This window comes from Microchirus variegatus (genome assembly GCF_963457635.1).
Source record: "Microchirus variegatus genome assembly, chromosome: 9".
Classification (NCBI taxonomy): Eukaryota; Metazoa; Chordata; class Actinopteri; order Pleuronectiformes; family Soleidae; genus Microchirus; species Microchirus variegatus.
This window is the reverse complement of record NC_139810.1, coordinates 3,629,117-3,644,881: the sequence shown is the minus strand read 5'-3', so window position 1 is coordinate 3,644,881 and position 15,765 is coordinate 3,629,117. Positions and strand designations below refer to the sequence as shown.

General features: G+C 43.2%; 2 protein-coding genes across 6 annotated transcripts; both read right to left on the bottom strand.

Annotated features, from left to right (window-relative positions):
* Positions 1–202: 202 nt before the first annotated feature.
* Positions 203–3,503, bottom strand: mrgbp (MRG/MORF4L binding protein). Its single transcript, XM_083895291.1, has 5 exons — positions 3,326–3,503; positions 2,308–2,429; positions 2,042–2,123; positions 1,855–1,929; positions 203–1,311 (listed from the first exon to the last, which is right to left on the bottom strand). Exons 1-5 carry the CDS (start codon positions 3,465–3,467, stop codon positions 1,103–1,105), a joined length of 630 nt encoding a protein of 209 aa, XP_083751417.1. The 5' UTR covers positions 3,468–3,503; the 3' UTR covers positions 203–1,102.
* A 607-nt stretch (positions 3,504–4,110) lies between these two features.
* hm13 (histocompatibility (minor) 13) lies at positions 4,111–15,631 on the bottom strand. 5 transcript variants are annotated; one of them, XR_014592911.1, is made up of 13 exons: positions 15,276–15,631; positions 13,422–13,457; positions 11,296–11,394; positions 11,087–11,169; positions 10,917–11,005; positions 9,826–9,911; positions 9,590–9,715; positions 9,399–9,456; positions 8,558–8,678; positions 8,361–8,463; positions 8,170–8,255; positions 7,306–7,534; positions 4,111–7,221 (listed from the first exon to the last, which is right to left on the bottom strand). XR_014592911.1 is itself a non-coding variant. In XM_083894454.1 (12 exons), exons 1-12 carry the CDS (start codon positions 15,501–15,503, stop codon positions 7,149–7,151), a joined length of 1,188 nt encoding a protein of 395 aa, XP_083750580.1. In that variant the 5' UTR covers positions 15,504–15,631; the 3' UTR covers positions 4,111–7,148. The 5 variants fall into 5 exon arrangements, 2 of the variants coding, with proteins under 2 accessions (XP_083750580.1, XP_083750581.1); XR_014592913.1 differs by lacking the exon at positions 13,422–13,457; XM_083894454.1 differs by lacking the exon at positions 7,306–7,534.
* Positions 15,632–15,765: the final 134 nt, after the last annotated feature.

Here is a 15,765-nt window from a genome sequence, read left to right as displayed (position 1 = left end):
ACTTCAGTACTTTACGTTTGTTATTTTCACAACTCAATATATTATATATTATATAATATGAACTTTACTTCAGTAACTTTACTGTTGTTACTTTCATAAGTTATGCCATTGAGCGCAGGTAAGCCCCGCCCACTGCTCCTGTGTTTAAATAAACTTCATAGTTTTTGTTCATGGAAAAATCAAGAATGGAGTCGTTTTCTGATCTGAGTTCAGCTTTAATGACACAATTATCATCATCATCATCATCGTCAAATTCATGTGAAAAATAATAAAACAAACAAACCAAGAAAAGGTTAATGATCTTCATTAAATGATCAAACTCGACACTAAAAATGGAACCTGGCCCTGATGACGTCACACACGCGGTCACGCGGTCACCTCAGCGTCATCTGACTCCGCCTCTTCCTGTGACATCATAATTGTAACATATTCAAAGCAGACACAACAGGAGGGGGTGGGGCTTACTCAGAGCGACTCCGTCCAATCACAGAGCTTGAGCTGAGTCTTGAATGTGTCGGGCCAATCACAGCTGTTTAATTGGAAAGGGGGGGGGGGGGTCGGAGTTTAGAGTGACGTCACTTGACATCGTGATGTGCGGAGACGTTTGTGTGTCGAAATATCTGTTTAAAAAAAGTAATTCAATAATAATAATAACAATAAAAAAAAGATGAAAACATCAAAGTTTCACCTGAAACATGAATAAATGTAAACAACAGGGAAAAAAATCGCGACGACGAGTCAAACAGGAAGTACGACTTTTCCTCGCGCTCTAAAAACAAACGTTTAAAAATACAAACTAATAAAAAATAAAAGCGCTAACTGCGGCGTCTGCACGTGTCATTTCCTCCCACTGAGGTCACATGATGAAAAAAGGGGGCGGGGCGAGGTGAAGCGGCAGGTGTTGACCGACAGGTGTGAAGCAGCCAATCAGAGGCCGCGGCGTCAAACGCCATGACATCGCTCCGTCGCTGCGTCGTGGTGGCAGCGCGGCGATCGGACGGCAGATGGCCACAAAAGTCCGAGGTTTGGAGGCTCCGCCTTCTTTTTTTTTAAACTTCATTTTTAAGCCCTCTCTCTCTCTCTCTGTGTGTGTTGATCGCCCTCAGGTGCGCCTCCTCTTGACTCCTCCTGGACTCGCAGGATTCGATGACGTCAGCAGTTTCTCTGCCGCTCGGCTCCTCTTCCTCTTCTCTGCCTCCTTGGCTCCTCCCCCTCCTCCTCCTTCACTCCCTCCCTTCTCCTTTTCTCGCTCCCTCTCTTTGTCGCGACTGCTGCTCGTTCGCTCCGACATCTTCACCGACGAGTTGCTTCCTGAAGAGAAACACGACACAAGATGGAGGACGTCACTGAAGGTACGATATACGATTCGCGATACATGTCCCAAGATAACGATTAAAATAATGAGACAAGGCCACGACGTCTACGTCACATGTTCCCGTCTTTATTTCACTGTTAGACAACTCACTCTCCCACACCAAAGTCCATAGAGAAAATCAGTGATTTTAACATCACAGCACACAGGAGTTGTTGATCCACTGCTGCCTCCATCACTAAGTTCAAATGTCTTATTTTGTTAATTCGGCATAAAAAATCCTTTCTTCAGATTGACCTCAGTGACACAAAGTGACCACACGGGGGCAGCAGTAGACCAGCAGCTCCTGTGTCCCCCCTGAGCTAAACTCACTGATTTTCTCTATGGGGTTTGGTGTGGGAGAGTGAGTGGTTTTACAAACTTCAGTTTTCTGTTGGAAAAGTCTGTCTAACAGTGAAGATAAAGAAAACGCGACGTCGATATCGTAGACTTAAACTGAGCAGAAGGGGGCGCTCAAGCACACATCAAAAAAGATCAGGTACCTTCTTCATGTGTTGCTGGAGGTTCTCGCTCCATTCTGAACTCCTCTTTACTCTCCTCCTCTGAACCTAGTTTCCCTACACACACACACACACACACACACACACAACAACACTTTTGTCAACACAAAATAAATCCAGACAGAGGGAGGAGCCAGTGAAGAGGAGGAGGGGCTAAGAGAGAACCGACCTTCTTTGACCTCCTGAATGATGTCATCAGGCAGCGAGAAACTCTTCTCTGTGTTTGGAAACGGTAAGATCTCTGACTCATGCTGCAACACACACACACACACACACACACACACACACACACACAGTATAGCATTTGGTAATGTAAACGGTTCAGGTCAGACTGACACTAGTGACACTAGTATTTATGGTTATGGTTAAAGTTCGTCTACAGGAAATGAATGTGTGTGTGTGTGTGTGTGTGTGTGTGTGTGTGTGTGTCCTCACCAGGGCCTGCATGTCATACATGGTCCCCAGATGATCCCAGATAACGGAAGACGACACCTGACGTCCAATGTTCTGACTGAACTTGTCTCTGATGCAGATCATGTGGAAGTGACGGTTTACACCTGAGAGACAGAGGGACAGGGACAGAGACAGAGGGACAGAGACAGAGGGACAGAGAGAGAGGGACAGAGACAGAGAGAGAGAGAGGGACAGAGACAGAGGGACAGAGAGACAGAGAGAGAGAGAGGGACAGAGACAGAGGGACAGAGAGAGAGAGAGGGACAGAGAGAGAGGGACAGAGAGAGAGAAAGAGGGACAGAGAGAGAGGGACAGAGACAGAGGGACAGAGAGACAGAGAGAGAGAGAGGGACAGAGAGAGAGGGACACAGAGAGAGGGACAGGTGGACAAGGACAGAGACAGAGGGACAGGAACAGAGAGACATCGACAGAGACAGATGGACAGAGACAGAGAAAAAAAGTGCAGGATTGTTTTTCAATAACTAAACATACAAAGTCTGATTTTAAAGTCTAAATATTTTTTAGACTTTAAAATGTAATTATATATGAGGTCGTTCAGCTTTTTAAATGTGAATATTTTCTGGTTTCTTTGCTCCATAAAACAAATAAAACATTCAAACTGAATACGTTAAACTTTAATCTTTACTGAATGTGTTCTTTATTTGATTAACTTCACATAACAAAAAGGAGGTTTAAATGACGTTATGACTTGTGGTGAGACGTCACACTGTCGTTTACATATCAACAAATAAATGAAGCAAACTCAACCTCGAAGTTCAGTAATGTCTTTATTTTTATTTGTTTGTTTATAAATAACTATAAACAAACTCGAAAAATAACTCGTCAGTAGTCAAGGATCAGTCTGATTAACTAACTCACTAACTAGCTAGCTAGCTAGCTAACGAACCCCTCTTTAAAGTGATGCGTTCAAGGACGCCTCGGAAAGCAGCGTCTCTCTCTCTCTGGGGTTGTTGTTAGCATGCTAACGTTAGCTTCTCACCCACGGGCTTGTGTCCGATCATCGCGTGGAAAAGACAAACTTCCACCTCGTGACTCCAAACCACCGAGTCTTCTCCCGGAACCAGAGCCGAGTCCGGAGGCTTCTCTTCGGCCTGACTCAGTGTCACGTCCGCCTCCCCCATCTCCGCCGCCGAGCCGAGAACCGAGCGAACACAGCCGCCGCTAACGGAACGAGAGCAGCAGACACCGGAAGTGCGGGACGGACGCTTCCGGCTATTGTTGTTTTGTTTCACAATAAAACAACCCTGCAGTGAAATAGGCCCCACAAAAAAAAAAACACCAACACGACTAAATAACTCTTATATTATTATGATTCAGAGTCGCAACAACTAAATAATAATCAAATGAATGACGACATCGACGAATAACAAACGGAGAAGGATATTAATGCAGTGCTTCCGGTCTATTTTTCAGAATAAAAGCCTAAATTCAACCTGACAATCATGACGAATGAACTAAATAAGTAATTTCTGTTAAATAGATGATTACATAATTTAAAAGTATGATATATCGTGTTTTTATTTGGATTCTGTCAATAGGTTGAGTTAAAATTCCAAAATACGTATTTTTTTTGTTTTCACAATAAAAGTGACAAATGTTCTCACATCAGACAGAAAAATGAACCGTGTAAAACTAAAAAATAATCCGATCACATTTTTAGCTGAGGTTATAAAATAATTATAAAACAGTGCATTTGTATGGAACCGTTTGGTTTTTTTTAAAAACTTGAACTCAGAGACAAAGAACTGGAGCAACGGCGACATCTGCTTCTCTATGCGGTGATCGACACACCAAAAAATTTATTGCAAATAAAATACAGTCGGAGCCGTGAGACGACGTCCTGCACAAACAACAACCAGAGAGAAAAAGAACATAATAATAATAATAAAACATTTCAGTTACAATGTTTTTAAATATGAGAGTTTCTGAGCTGAACATGAAAATAATGATGATCCTTTAGGTTTTTTTTCTCTTTCATTTCATTATTTACATCAACATAGAAAAAGTCTCTGAATGAAGCGTCCACGTCGTTTACGTCCGGAATTTTTACGAGAAAACTCCTAGTGTCCACGCAGTCCATTCTCAAAAACAAACAAAAGCATTTGGATTGGGCAGGGAAAAAAATAAACAAATAAACACAAAATTCTCCCTTTTTAATTCGCTTTAAAGGGCACTTAACGCGTTTACCAAGTTGCATTCTGGGAGATTCTGTGCTTTTAAAAGGTCCACTGTGTGGAAAAATAAAATAAATTGTTTTTATTTTATGAATCACTCAGTTTTGGGGGGAAAGCAGCACTTCTTTCAAATAGTTGGAATTGTCCTTTAATATTGAAAACCGTCTTTCAGCTTAAAATTTGGACGTTTTATTCCAACATTTTTGCTGTGATTTACTATGCGTTTAAAAAACAATGAAAAGGTGTTGGGGTTTTTTTAATTAAAGGACAAACGTCTTAAACTTTAAACATTTTAATTTAAAAAAAAACATGTCTCGTCCAGTTACAGGACAAACAGAGACATTTAACACTTTAAAATCCTTTAAAATCCTTTCATTTATGTGAAAAATGTGAGGTTTAACCATTTCATTGTGGGTTAAAGCTGCAGTAGGCAAGATTTTTCCTCACATGAATAAAGCTCATCTGAGAGTGAACTGGACTCCTCCTCCTCTGGGTCTCTGACCAATCACAGGACAGTTCAGAGAGTGTGAAACAGAGCGCCTCCTACTGGCTGTAAACAGCTGCTTCAGTAAAAAGACGTGCGCTAAGAGATGCTGCAAAGAAACAAACAATTCTAAAAGGGTCAGTGTGGGCGGAGCCTATCAGATTTCCTCAGATCATGTGTGTTGTACATGCCAAGTCTGGTGGGTGGAGCTTAGGAAAGAGATCTACGATTCCAGAACGTTAGCATTTTTATGTCCTGTTCGCAGTGATATTACGTACCGCAGCTTTAACTCAAATCGCCGCGGGTCATTTTTTGTCTCGTAAACGTAAGAAAAGTCGTGAAAAACAGAAGATCGGGGTCTCAGATCAACGGAAAAACAAGTTTTAATGTCGCTCACAGACACGATGGATGACAAACAACAGACTCCTCTGAAGTCCCGCCTCCTCCAGCTGATGATGATGTCACAAGGCCCTGCCCCCTCAGAGTAGCAAGAGGTGAGGCTCCGCCTCCTCCACTGCACTCACAGGTCAGAACTTTAAGACGGAAAAACAACAAAGAAACATTGGAAACGCCCGTGTTTTAGGTTCAACTTCATACTAAAGGTCGTGTGTTTGCTTGTTGAACAAAGTTCGGGAACCCAAGGGGGCGGAGCTTCAACACTGCAAAAAAAAAGCCTAGTTATTGGGAACGTTTTTGCAAAAAAGTAAAATCATGTATATAATTCTACGGTTTGAATTCATTAAGTCAGATTAATCGAGTAAAGAAAGCAATTTGTAATAATTTTAACGTCTGAAAGTGGCAGATTTAATTGTTTTTTTAAAAATCAATTTAGGAATATTAGGCTGTTTTTTTTTTGGGTTTTTTTACAGTGCAGCACTGAACGTTGATGGTGTTCATTTCTTTAACGAAACCTTTAGCTGCTCATGAAGTTTTTCTTTGTGCTTCAGACAAATTGGCGACGACGTCGAGGAAACCTACGCAACGAAACTCAAAAACTAAGATAAAAAAAACAACGTGCTTTATACGTTGTTTATGCTCCCGTTTCCTCCTGTTCGTTGAACAAAACAAATGTTTTACACTTTCTGGAAGTTTCAGGGAAGGGGAACCGAAGGGGGCGGAGCTTTTGCGCACGGCAAAGATTTACTTTCAATTAAGTAAAACGAGCCTCGTTCCTGGGAAAAATAATCTTGGCAAATATAAGAAGAAAAGACGACGAAACAGAGTGAGCTTGTAAGGTCTCCGGCATCATCGCCACCTGCTGGTGAGGAGTGGCACAGCTCGTTCTCTCCACACTTTTTCCACGCTGACAAACGTGTAAACGCAACGTTTCTTTCCTGAAATCACACATTAACGTTTGTTTCAAAGTAATCGATAACCAACTGTGATGCATTCAATAAACCTCGTAAATTTAAAATGTTTACTGCTACCACCATGCGGTAAAAGAGATATTCTTTTAAACAATGCAGTAATTGATAATAAAAAAAATATACTTTTAGTTTTGTACCTTTTATAAAACCAAATGAATATTCAGATAATATTCAGAAAACGTCCGAGTGTGCGGTTTATTTCTGTGAAAAACACAGTTTTTACAGATTTAAAATTTAAAAAAAGGAACAAAAGGAAAAAAAAGAAAATGCACAGAATTAAAATTAAACTGGATTTTTCATCTTAAAATTCTGGCCTTAAACACGAGAAAAGTGTCGCAAAAACAAACGATGATGATGATGATGATGATGAAGCAGCAGCAGGAGGCGGAGTCAACGACCCCACACACTGTAAAGGAAAGAGAAAAACGAGTGACGCGCTCGTTTGTTTCACCTCAAACTCGCGGGAACGACGCGGCGCTGTAACGCGAGCGTTTGGCGAGCGGCGATCAGTCAAGAGACGCAGCCGAGTCCTGGTCAGCGGCAGCGGTTACCACGGAGACCAGCGCCTGCTCTCGCCGCTTCAAAGACGACAACGACAACAAAAAAACAAAACACGCTGGCAACGCAAGCTCCGTTTCCCTCGACGACAAACAGACACAGCTGGAGCGGTGAGACGGGGAGGGTTCAGGGGGGGCGGGGCTTTAGTGAAATGTGGTGGAGGCAGCCGGCTGGATGACGGTGGAGGTGGGCGGGGCAGAGGGCGGGCGGCGATGAACGTTATTGGTCCTTCTTCTCCGATTCTGAACCCTCGTCTTTGCCGGCCTCCTCCTCGGGGGGCGTCTCCTCGTACCTGCAGCGACAAGAGGAGGGGGGAGGAGTCAAAGTGATGTCATCACATAGAATAATCCAACTCCTGGTGAAACAGGCTCTTTACCTGCCCAGGTGAGACTAGAAGACTAGGGAGAGTAAACAGAGAGAGGACAGGGGGGGGCGGGGCTCTCTACATGGCTGTTGGCTGTAATCGGCGGCGGCGGTGGGGGGAGGAGCCTGTTGTCATAGAGACGGCATCCATCGCGCTCGCCAGGCTGGCAGGTGAACCGCTGACGGTTGGGAAGGAAGTGAGTCTGGGAGACGCGGGGAGGACTTCCTGTGACGACTCATAGCTAACCATAACGAGGAGGTAGGAAACAAGGAAAGGAAGGAAGGACAGGATTTGCAGTTGAGGAAAAATTTTAAAGGAAAAGAGGATCAGACGGAAAAGAAAAAAGGGAAAACGGATAAGAAAAGAGAGAAAGAGAAAATGTTACGTTTTTATCTTAAGTTAAAAACTATGACAGAGAGATGTGGAAAATGGAGGAGGAGAGCGATGGAGGTATGGGTGGAGCTAAAGGGGACACGAGCAGCTGTCAATCAATGATGTCATAGGGCGAGGAGACTATGGACAAATGGATATGACCAGAATGATCAGTTATCTTCTACACAACTGAACGTCCTCTCCCACACCAAAGTCCAGAGAGGAAATCAGAAATCATAACTCGCGGGGACACAGCTGGTCTACTGCTGCCTCGTGTGGCCACTTTGTGTCACAAAATAAGACATTTGAACTTGGTGATTGAGCCCAAAAAGCATCTCCCCTGATCCATGCGTGGGCCCCTGACCCAGTGTTTGGGCATCAAAAAACCTGAACCGTTCCTTTAATCTACTGTAAAAACATAATCATCTCCACTGAAACTAGAATTTGATCATGTGACTGTTCTCAACTCTCCGATCACATGACGTGGTTGTCATGGTTACTGACCTGAACATCTCAGTGAGCTCTCCTTTGATCAGCGCGACGAAGACAGGGAAGCCGATGCAGGCGGGGACCAGGTAGAGCAGAGCGGGCTGCAGGTCAAAGGTTAAAACACAGCGAGGAGTTAAAATACTCGGAAAGCTTTTACGATTGGACACAGAATCAGGCCACGCCCCCTTCACAGAGCTAGGACATACCTGAGCGTGCTTAAAGGTGTGCATGACGAAGATGGTGAGGCCAAGTCCAAAGATGTACGCGAGGAAACTGGAGTAGAAATACGTCCTGCTGTTCTTCTTCAGGCTGCAGGTGTGAATAATAAAAAAAAAAAACTTTATTTAACAGCCACGTAATGACAGACGTCACGGAAGAGGAGGGAAGGGGCGGGGCTTCTTACCTGACGTCGAAGCGCAGCAGCAGAGCGATGAAGATTCCAGGGATGACGATGTCACCGAGACCCAACATCGCAAAGTTATTGGCCTGAAGACCTTTTTCTAAGAGATCCTGAGGAAACACCACTGTGTGGACACACACACACACACACACACACACGTCGATGGATCATTTTTGTTTTTTCATGCTACTTGTCCTGCGGCTAATGCTAAGCTAACTACTCCCCTGGACCTGATTCTAAGCATACCACTCTCCTGGAGCTAATGCTAAGCATACTACTCTCCTAAGGCAAATGTTAATCTAACAACTACCTGGTGCTAATGCTAAACATACTACTCTCCTGGGGCTAATACAGTGCTAAGCATACTACTCTCCTGAGACAAAAGCTAAGCTACCTATTATCTGTTGCCAATTCGAAGCATACAACTCTCCTGAGGCAGCTCATGCTAATTCATCTACTCTCCCGGGGCTAATGCTAAGCTAACTACTCTTCTAGAGCTAACTCAAAGCTAATGACTCACCTGGGCCTAACGCTAAAAATACTACTCTCCTGGGGCTAATACAGTACTCCGCATACTACTCTGCTGAGGCAAAAGCTGAGCTAACTACTAACTGTTGCCTATGCTAAGCATACTACTCCAGGGCAAAGGTTAGGCTAATAACTCTCCAGGGGCTAATGCTAAGCTAACAACTCTCCTGGATCTCATGCTAATCTAACTACTCTCCCGGGGCTAATGCTAAGCTAACTACTCTCTTGAATCAACTCTATATTAAATCTCACTGTGCGTTGTAATAAAGACAGGAAGTAAATGTTTAAAGTAAAAATGAAGAACATTTCCACTTACATTTGATCGGCGCCTCGAAGGACTTAGCAACCGTTACCATGACGTTGGTCCCAAACACCTGGAAAGAGACAGAGAAGCATTAACGTATCAGCTTGTCTAGAAAAACATGACATAATATCCGAATAAACGAATTAAGTACGTTTGCATTGATTCGTTATTATTATTATTATTATTATTATTGATTGTCTCACCCAGAACACGTCGTAGACAAACAGCCCCCCCAGCAGGATGCAGCCGGTACTGACGTTGTTCAGGTGGAGCAGCTCGACGCCGTTCAGGGCAAACGCCAAACCAAACAGGTTATTGGCGATCCAGTGCTATGACATCAAACAATTCCCGATCAGTACTAGGACTCAAGACTTGTGACGTCCACCATCACAGAGACACAGTTCTATTTCTGTAAATGTGACAACGTGTGAACGTTTACCTTCTTGAGCAGGTACCACACTCCCACCACGGTGCCGACCACTAAACAGATCAGGGTCTTGTTGTCAAACTCGTAGTTCACGATTTCTGCAGAGAATAAATGACATGTTTTATGTTTCCTATTTAAAAAAAATCAAATCTTTATTATTCAACAGAAATCATGCAACAAAAAAGACAATGCAAATGTCATTCTAAGAAGTCGGATTTTTCTGCAATGCCATGACGTTTATTTGCGTTGTCGTCTTGTAAAGTCCTGGAAAGTTGTCACGCGGGGGTTCAGTGTCCTTGTGGTCGATTTCCCCGCTCGTCGAGTGATCGGTTTTGTGAGTAGTGAAGATTTAGAGGTGATCGCAGTTGAACACTCTAGGTTCACGGAGGGAAAAGTGCGCGACGAAACGTCAGTACGTCACACACGATGGAACATTTCTGTTTTTTCTTGCTACCTGTCCTGCGGCTATTGCTAAGCTAACTTCTCCCCTGGACTTGATGCTAAGCATACCACTCTCTTGTAGCTCATGCTATGCAATTTATATATCCTGTGCTAATGCTAAGCATACTAGTCTCCTGGAGCTAATGTTAAGCATACTACTCTCCTGGGGCAAATGCTAAGCTAACTACTCTCCTGGGGCTAACAGAGTGCTAAGCATACTACTCTCCTCAGGAAACACCGACTTTAGTCAAACGTTAAAAGTAGTGCTTGCTTGGCATGTTAACGTGGTAAGGCTTACACAAGTTAACGCATGGCGATCTTCCACGATGACTGACCGGAGAAATACGCGTGTGACGTCATGTTTACGTGACTCCCGGTTGTTAAAATGAGTCTCTAAAGTAACGCTACACTTTAAAAACAGAAGCACACATACACAGTACACAGGTAACACTGCACAGGCACGCTAACAGCGCTAAAGGAGCTAACGGAGCTAACTGGTAAACGGTGCCTGGACTCCGGTGCACTAGTTAAAAGTGAAACTCAGCACATCAGCAATGATTTACAGTCCGAAAGCAGGGACATCAGTCTGACACTGTCAGTCCTCAGACTTAACACACAGAGGACGAGACGCGAGTGGACTTCAATGTGAGGAGACGTCTCACCTTCTTTGGACTCCCCAGAGCCTTGAGTGAAGAGAAGCTGGAACTGTTTGTTTGGGAAAGAAGCTGGAAAGATTCTGGAGATCAGAGGACTGAGACACAAAGAGACAGACAGAGTGTCAGCATCAAACTTTGAAAGTGCCAACACAACAAAAGTCCAGTGTCCTCCTCACCTCATGGTGTGAGACAGAGCGAGGACGCCCAGGACGAAGAAGTAGACGGACAGCAGCAGGTTGATGTACTCTTGAGAAAACACCTGCAAAAGAGACACAGACGTCCTCACATCAGGTCCTGAAGACGCACACAGAGAATCTCCCCCCTCTGTCCCCCACTGTCCGCCACTGTCCGCCCCTGCAGGACTGCTGAGGAAACCCTGCGTTACCTTAAAGAAGAGGTAGAGTCCGAACAGCGTGCAGCTGGCGATGATGGGAAACCTGGCCGCATCTCTGCTGGTGATGGTTTCAGGCATGTCTGCTGCATTCTGGGAGAAAAAAACACACAAGACTTTCAATGACGTGGATGAAGAGTATTAAAATGATTAATACAAACAAAAAACACACCATTATAAGTTAAAGTAGTTCCATTATAAGCTGTGACGGGCAGTAATTCAGTCCAAACATCAAAGCAGCTTGAGCTTCACTCGGAGTGAATGTTTCTATGAATTTAAAATTTCATACGACATATTCATATTGATATAATTATTTAAAAATATGTTTTTTTTAAGTGTGGTTGTTGCAGCTTAATTTGAGTGAAAACATGTCTGCCAGCAGAAACAAAAGACTCAGCTAATGGATTCTACATCAGTTCAAGTCTACTTTTCCAACAGGAAACTGGAGTTTGTCAACCACTCACTCTCCCAGACCAAAGTCCAGAGAGAAAATCAGGGATTTTAACATCACAGCACACAGGAGTTGTTGATCCACTGTTGACTCCATCACCAAGTTCAAATGTCTTATTTTGAAAATTCGGCATTTGAAGTACTTATTCAGATTTACCTCAGTGACACAAAGTGACCACACGAGGCAGCAGGAGACCATCGGCTCCTGTGTTCCTGCGAGCTAAAATTGCTGATTTTCTCTATGAGTTTTGGTGTGGGAGAGTGAGTGGTTTACAAACTTCAGTTTCCTGTTGGAAAAGTCTGTCTAGATAAAGACGATATCGTAGACTTAAACCGATGTAGATTTTATGAGGCGAGCGTCTGTCTTAAAGATGATCGTCACAATAATAAGCCACAGAAATGAAGTTTTAAACTCTTCAAATTAAGATTAAAAATTGTTTAACCTAAAACAGAGCAGTAAAAACCACGATGAAGTAAGAACACAGAACATCAACATAAATAAACAACTACAACTACATTCAGAGAAGAAACAACGAGCTCAACGTCGTCTCCGTGACCACAGACTGAAGGTGACAACCACACTGCTGCTTTCACATTCGCTCAGACTTCACCATCGTTTACACGTGGACGACAACACAAATCTAAAATAAAGAGTAAAAAAAACTGCTGTCAACGACAGAGGAGTGACAGGTGAACCGTGTGGGCGGAGCCACAGAGACGCCACCTGCATCCATATTCTCCTCCATCGAGTCTCCTGAGACTGAAACCGGGTCAGAGACAAGAGGAGGGAAGATAAGAGGAGATGAGGACAGGAGGAGGAGGAAGAGGAGGAAGATTCCCCAAAGACGAGCCGTGAATTAATTCAGCATTAAAAAATGTTAGTTTCATTCACAGCAACAAAAATGTAAAAAAGATAAGAATCAGAAACCAAACACATGCAGACGACAACGATGACGATGAACAACAAACAGCAGCAGAGACTAAGTTTCCTCAGTGTCAACTTTGACCCGAGCGATGCCTTTCTTTAGTAAAATTACAGTTACTTCTATTCAACATTAAAAACACGACCGTCTTATTGTTCACGTTAAGTTGATTTGAGCAAAGTTTTAGCAAACTTTTCACAATCTTTTGTCGTTTACTAATTCTTGGCTAACACTTAGCCAACTTTGACCGTCTTTTGGCTAACTCTTAGCTCTATTTTGGCTTACTTTTAGCTTAGCTTTTGCCTACTTTCACTTTGAGCTGAATATTAAAAAATCTAATGTTCAATGTCTTTTAGTTAGCACTTGGCTAACTTTTAGCTAAGTCAACTGGTAAACCCTTAGTTGCATTTTCAGTTAAGTGTTGACTCTCTTTAACTTAGCCAGCTCTTTTTCTAACTTTTAGCGAGCTGTAGGCTCACATTTGGTTAAATCCTAGCCGTATGTTTTGATTGTCAACTGGCTAACATTTCGTGATTCGTTAGCAAACTTTAAGCTCAATTTTGACAAGCTTTTACTTAAATGTTAGCTACATTTAAGCCAACTTTTCACTCGCATATAAAGTTTCTGTCCATTGCTACAATTAGTCGTTTCTTAGATCAGTTTGTGTTGGCAGCCATGTTTTCACCTAAAGATATTTTGGTTAGCATGAGTGTAGTAACAGCGTGTGTGCGACTCTCCCATACTCACGCAGAAACCAGAACCGCTACCATTCTCTCCCAGCTCCTACAGACACACAGATGGACGGAGAGGACAGACACGGCAGCAGAAAGACAGATGAGCAGACAGACAGGAAAGACAAGAGAAAGAGAGACGATCAGAACTCAGAGAACACCGTCTCAGGTCTCTAGGGCGACCACATTGTACAGCAAAGATGGCCGACAGAAGAGAGAGAGAGGAAGTAAGACTGCAGAGGCGTTCAGGAGCTGGAGTAAAGCCAGGAAATCACAGTTACCACCATGTTTTTAAGTCAATGGATGGTAGAAAAACACAAATACAGGTGGACATGCTAACAACTAGCCGCCAGCGAAAGTTGTTTTGGTCTGTGGTGTAATAACATCCAATACCAACAAGGGGAAAAGAGACATATCGCCACCTAGTGTAGTGGAGTCAACACACACTTTATTTCAATGTACATATATACGTACATATATGTACGTATGTATATATACACAGACGTACATGCGTATATATACACGTATATGTACATATATAATCGAGTTTCTGAGAACAGAACTCCACAGTCTGTTTAAAAACACAGCAGCTGCTGCTGCAGAGGATGTGGGAGTTTTTGGGTTGTTTTTTTTTTTAACAGTCACCTAAAGGCAACTGCGCATGTCTGCAATACACACACACACACAGTGCAAATAACTGAATCTTGTACACGTGTCTCTCTCTCCGTCTGTCTCTCCTTCATTTAAATTCCTCCACCTTCTCACCTCACCTTCAGCTGACTCACTTCTATCACTTCTGCCTTTTTATTATTATATTTATATTATCTTCATATTTAGTGGTGACTTCAGACCCTGTGATGTCACGGGCTCCGTCAGGTTAAAGTCCATCAGCAGGTTGTCAACAAACAAATAAACAAACATCTGTCAACACAAGTGAACCCACGTGTCGACACAAGAATGTCCCGTTGTGATTACCACAAACACAATCAGCGCGATTTTGCCATATTATTGTTCTTTTAATTTAGATCCTGACATGTGAGCGAAAGTGTGTGTAAATGAAGATTTAACAGGTTTACATCAGTGTTTGTTAAACTCTGGAAATGATGACAGTTTGAATGATTTCTTTGTTTTATGACGCAGAGAAACACGAAAATATTCAGAAATTTTTTTTTCATTATAGAGGTAAACCGATTAATCGTTTAAATCAAATCATTGTCACTGTAAAATTATTCCGTAAACATATATATGTATATATATACATATATATGTTTACAAATAAGTAATAATTACATATACATATATATATATATATATATATGTATATGTAATTATTACTATTATTACTTATTTGTTAAATAAAATTAAATAATTTCGATTTCCAAATAAATCACTAGGTCTGTATGTGAACTACAGCGTAATGTCCACGTCACGGTTTTCTTCACGATACGGGAATTTCACCGTGATTACGTTTAATTTTTAATCACAATAACATGGTATATTTGCTCCATCGCTGCGTAGACACGTAAACGTCTCTGTGAATGGTAAAAACACCAGAAAACAAACGTAGCAACAGGTTTTTAAAAGCGAATTAGCTTCTTTGAAAAAATGAAAACATTCGTAACATCTGTTGGTTTTCAAACGGACAACTGTGCGTGTTTGTGCTTTTAAACATTACTTTGACATCGACGCAGACTTGGTTAATAATATACGTCGTCTTTCATGCTTTTTGACTGTCGGGAGTCTTATTTCAGACTATTTTAAAGGCGCTAAACTAGCTGTTGGCTAACTGTTAGCGGAGCTGAGGCGGCGGAAGCTCGCGGCAGCCGGGCTGCGGTGAAACCGCTACACCGCCGCGTCCACGGAAGCTCACCTTAGATTTGGAGCAGTCGACGGAGCGCAAGGCTCCGAAGAAGATGGGCAGCAGCGCCATGAACACCAGGCTGCCGTACGCCAGTGCCGTGCCCTCCGGTGTGGCCACGAATTTAGCCGTGGCGTTGAGCACCTCCGTGCCGTTCGTGTCCGTGGCGTTCAGGGCGTCCAGGATCGCGGCGGCGGCGGCCTCCGAGGCCGAGGCTGAGGCTGGTTCTGCCTCAGACATGGTTCTTCAGAGACGGGTAAGTGCAGCTCGAGCTGACAGACGTGTGTGTTTGTGGAGGAGGCAGAGAGCGGCGTGATGCTCAATCATCCACACCGGTAACGGTACTGCGACTGACGCTGACGCCGATGCTGCTGCCGCTCAGGCGATAAGGCCACGTTTCCTAAAGCAGCGAGCACAGAGGCGGACACTGGAAAGGAGGTGTCACTCCGCTGGTGTTTCCAGGAACTAAACACATCACTGACGAGTCAGCGGCATCTTCACA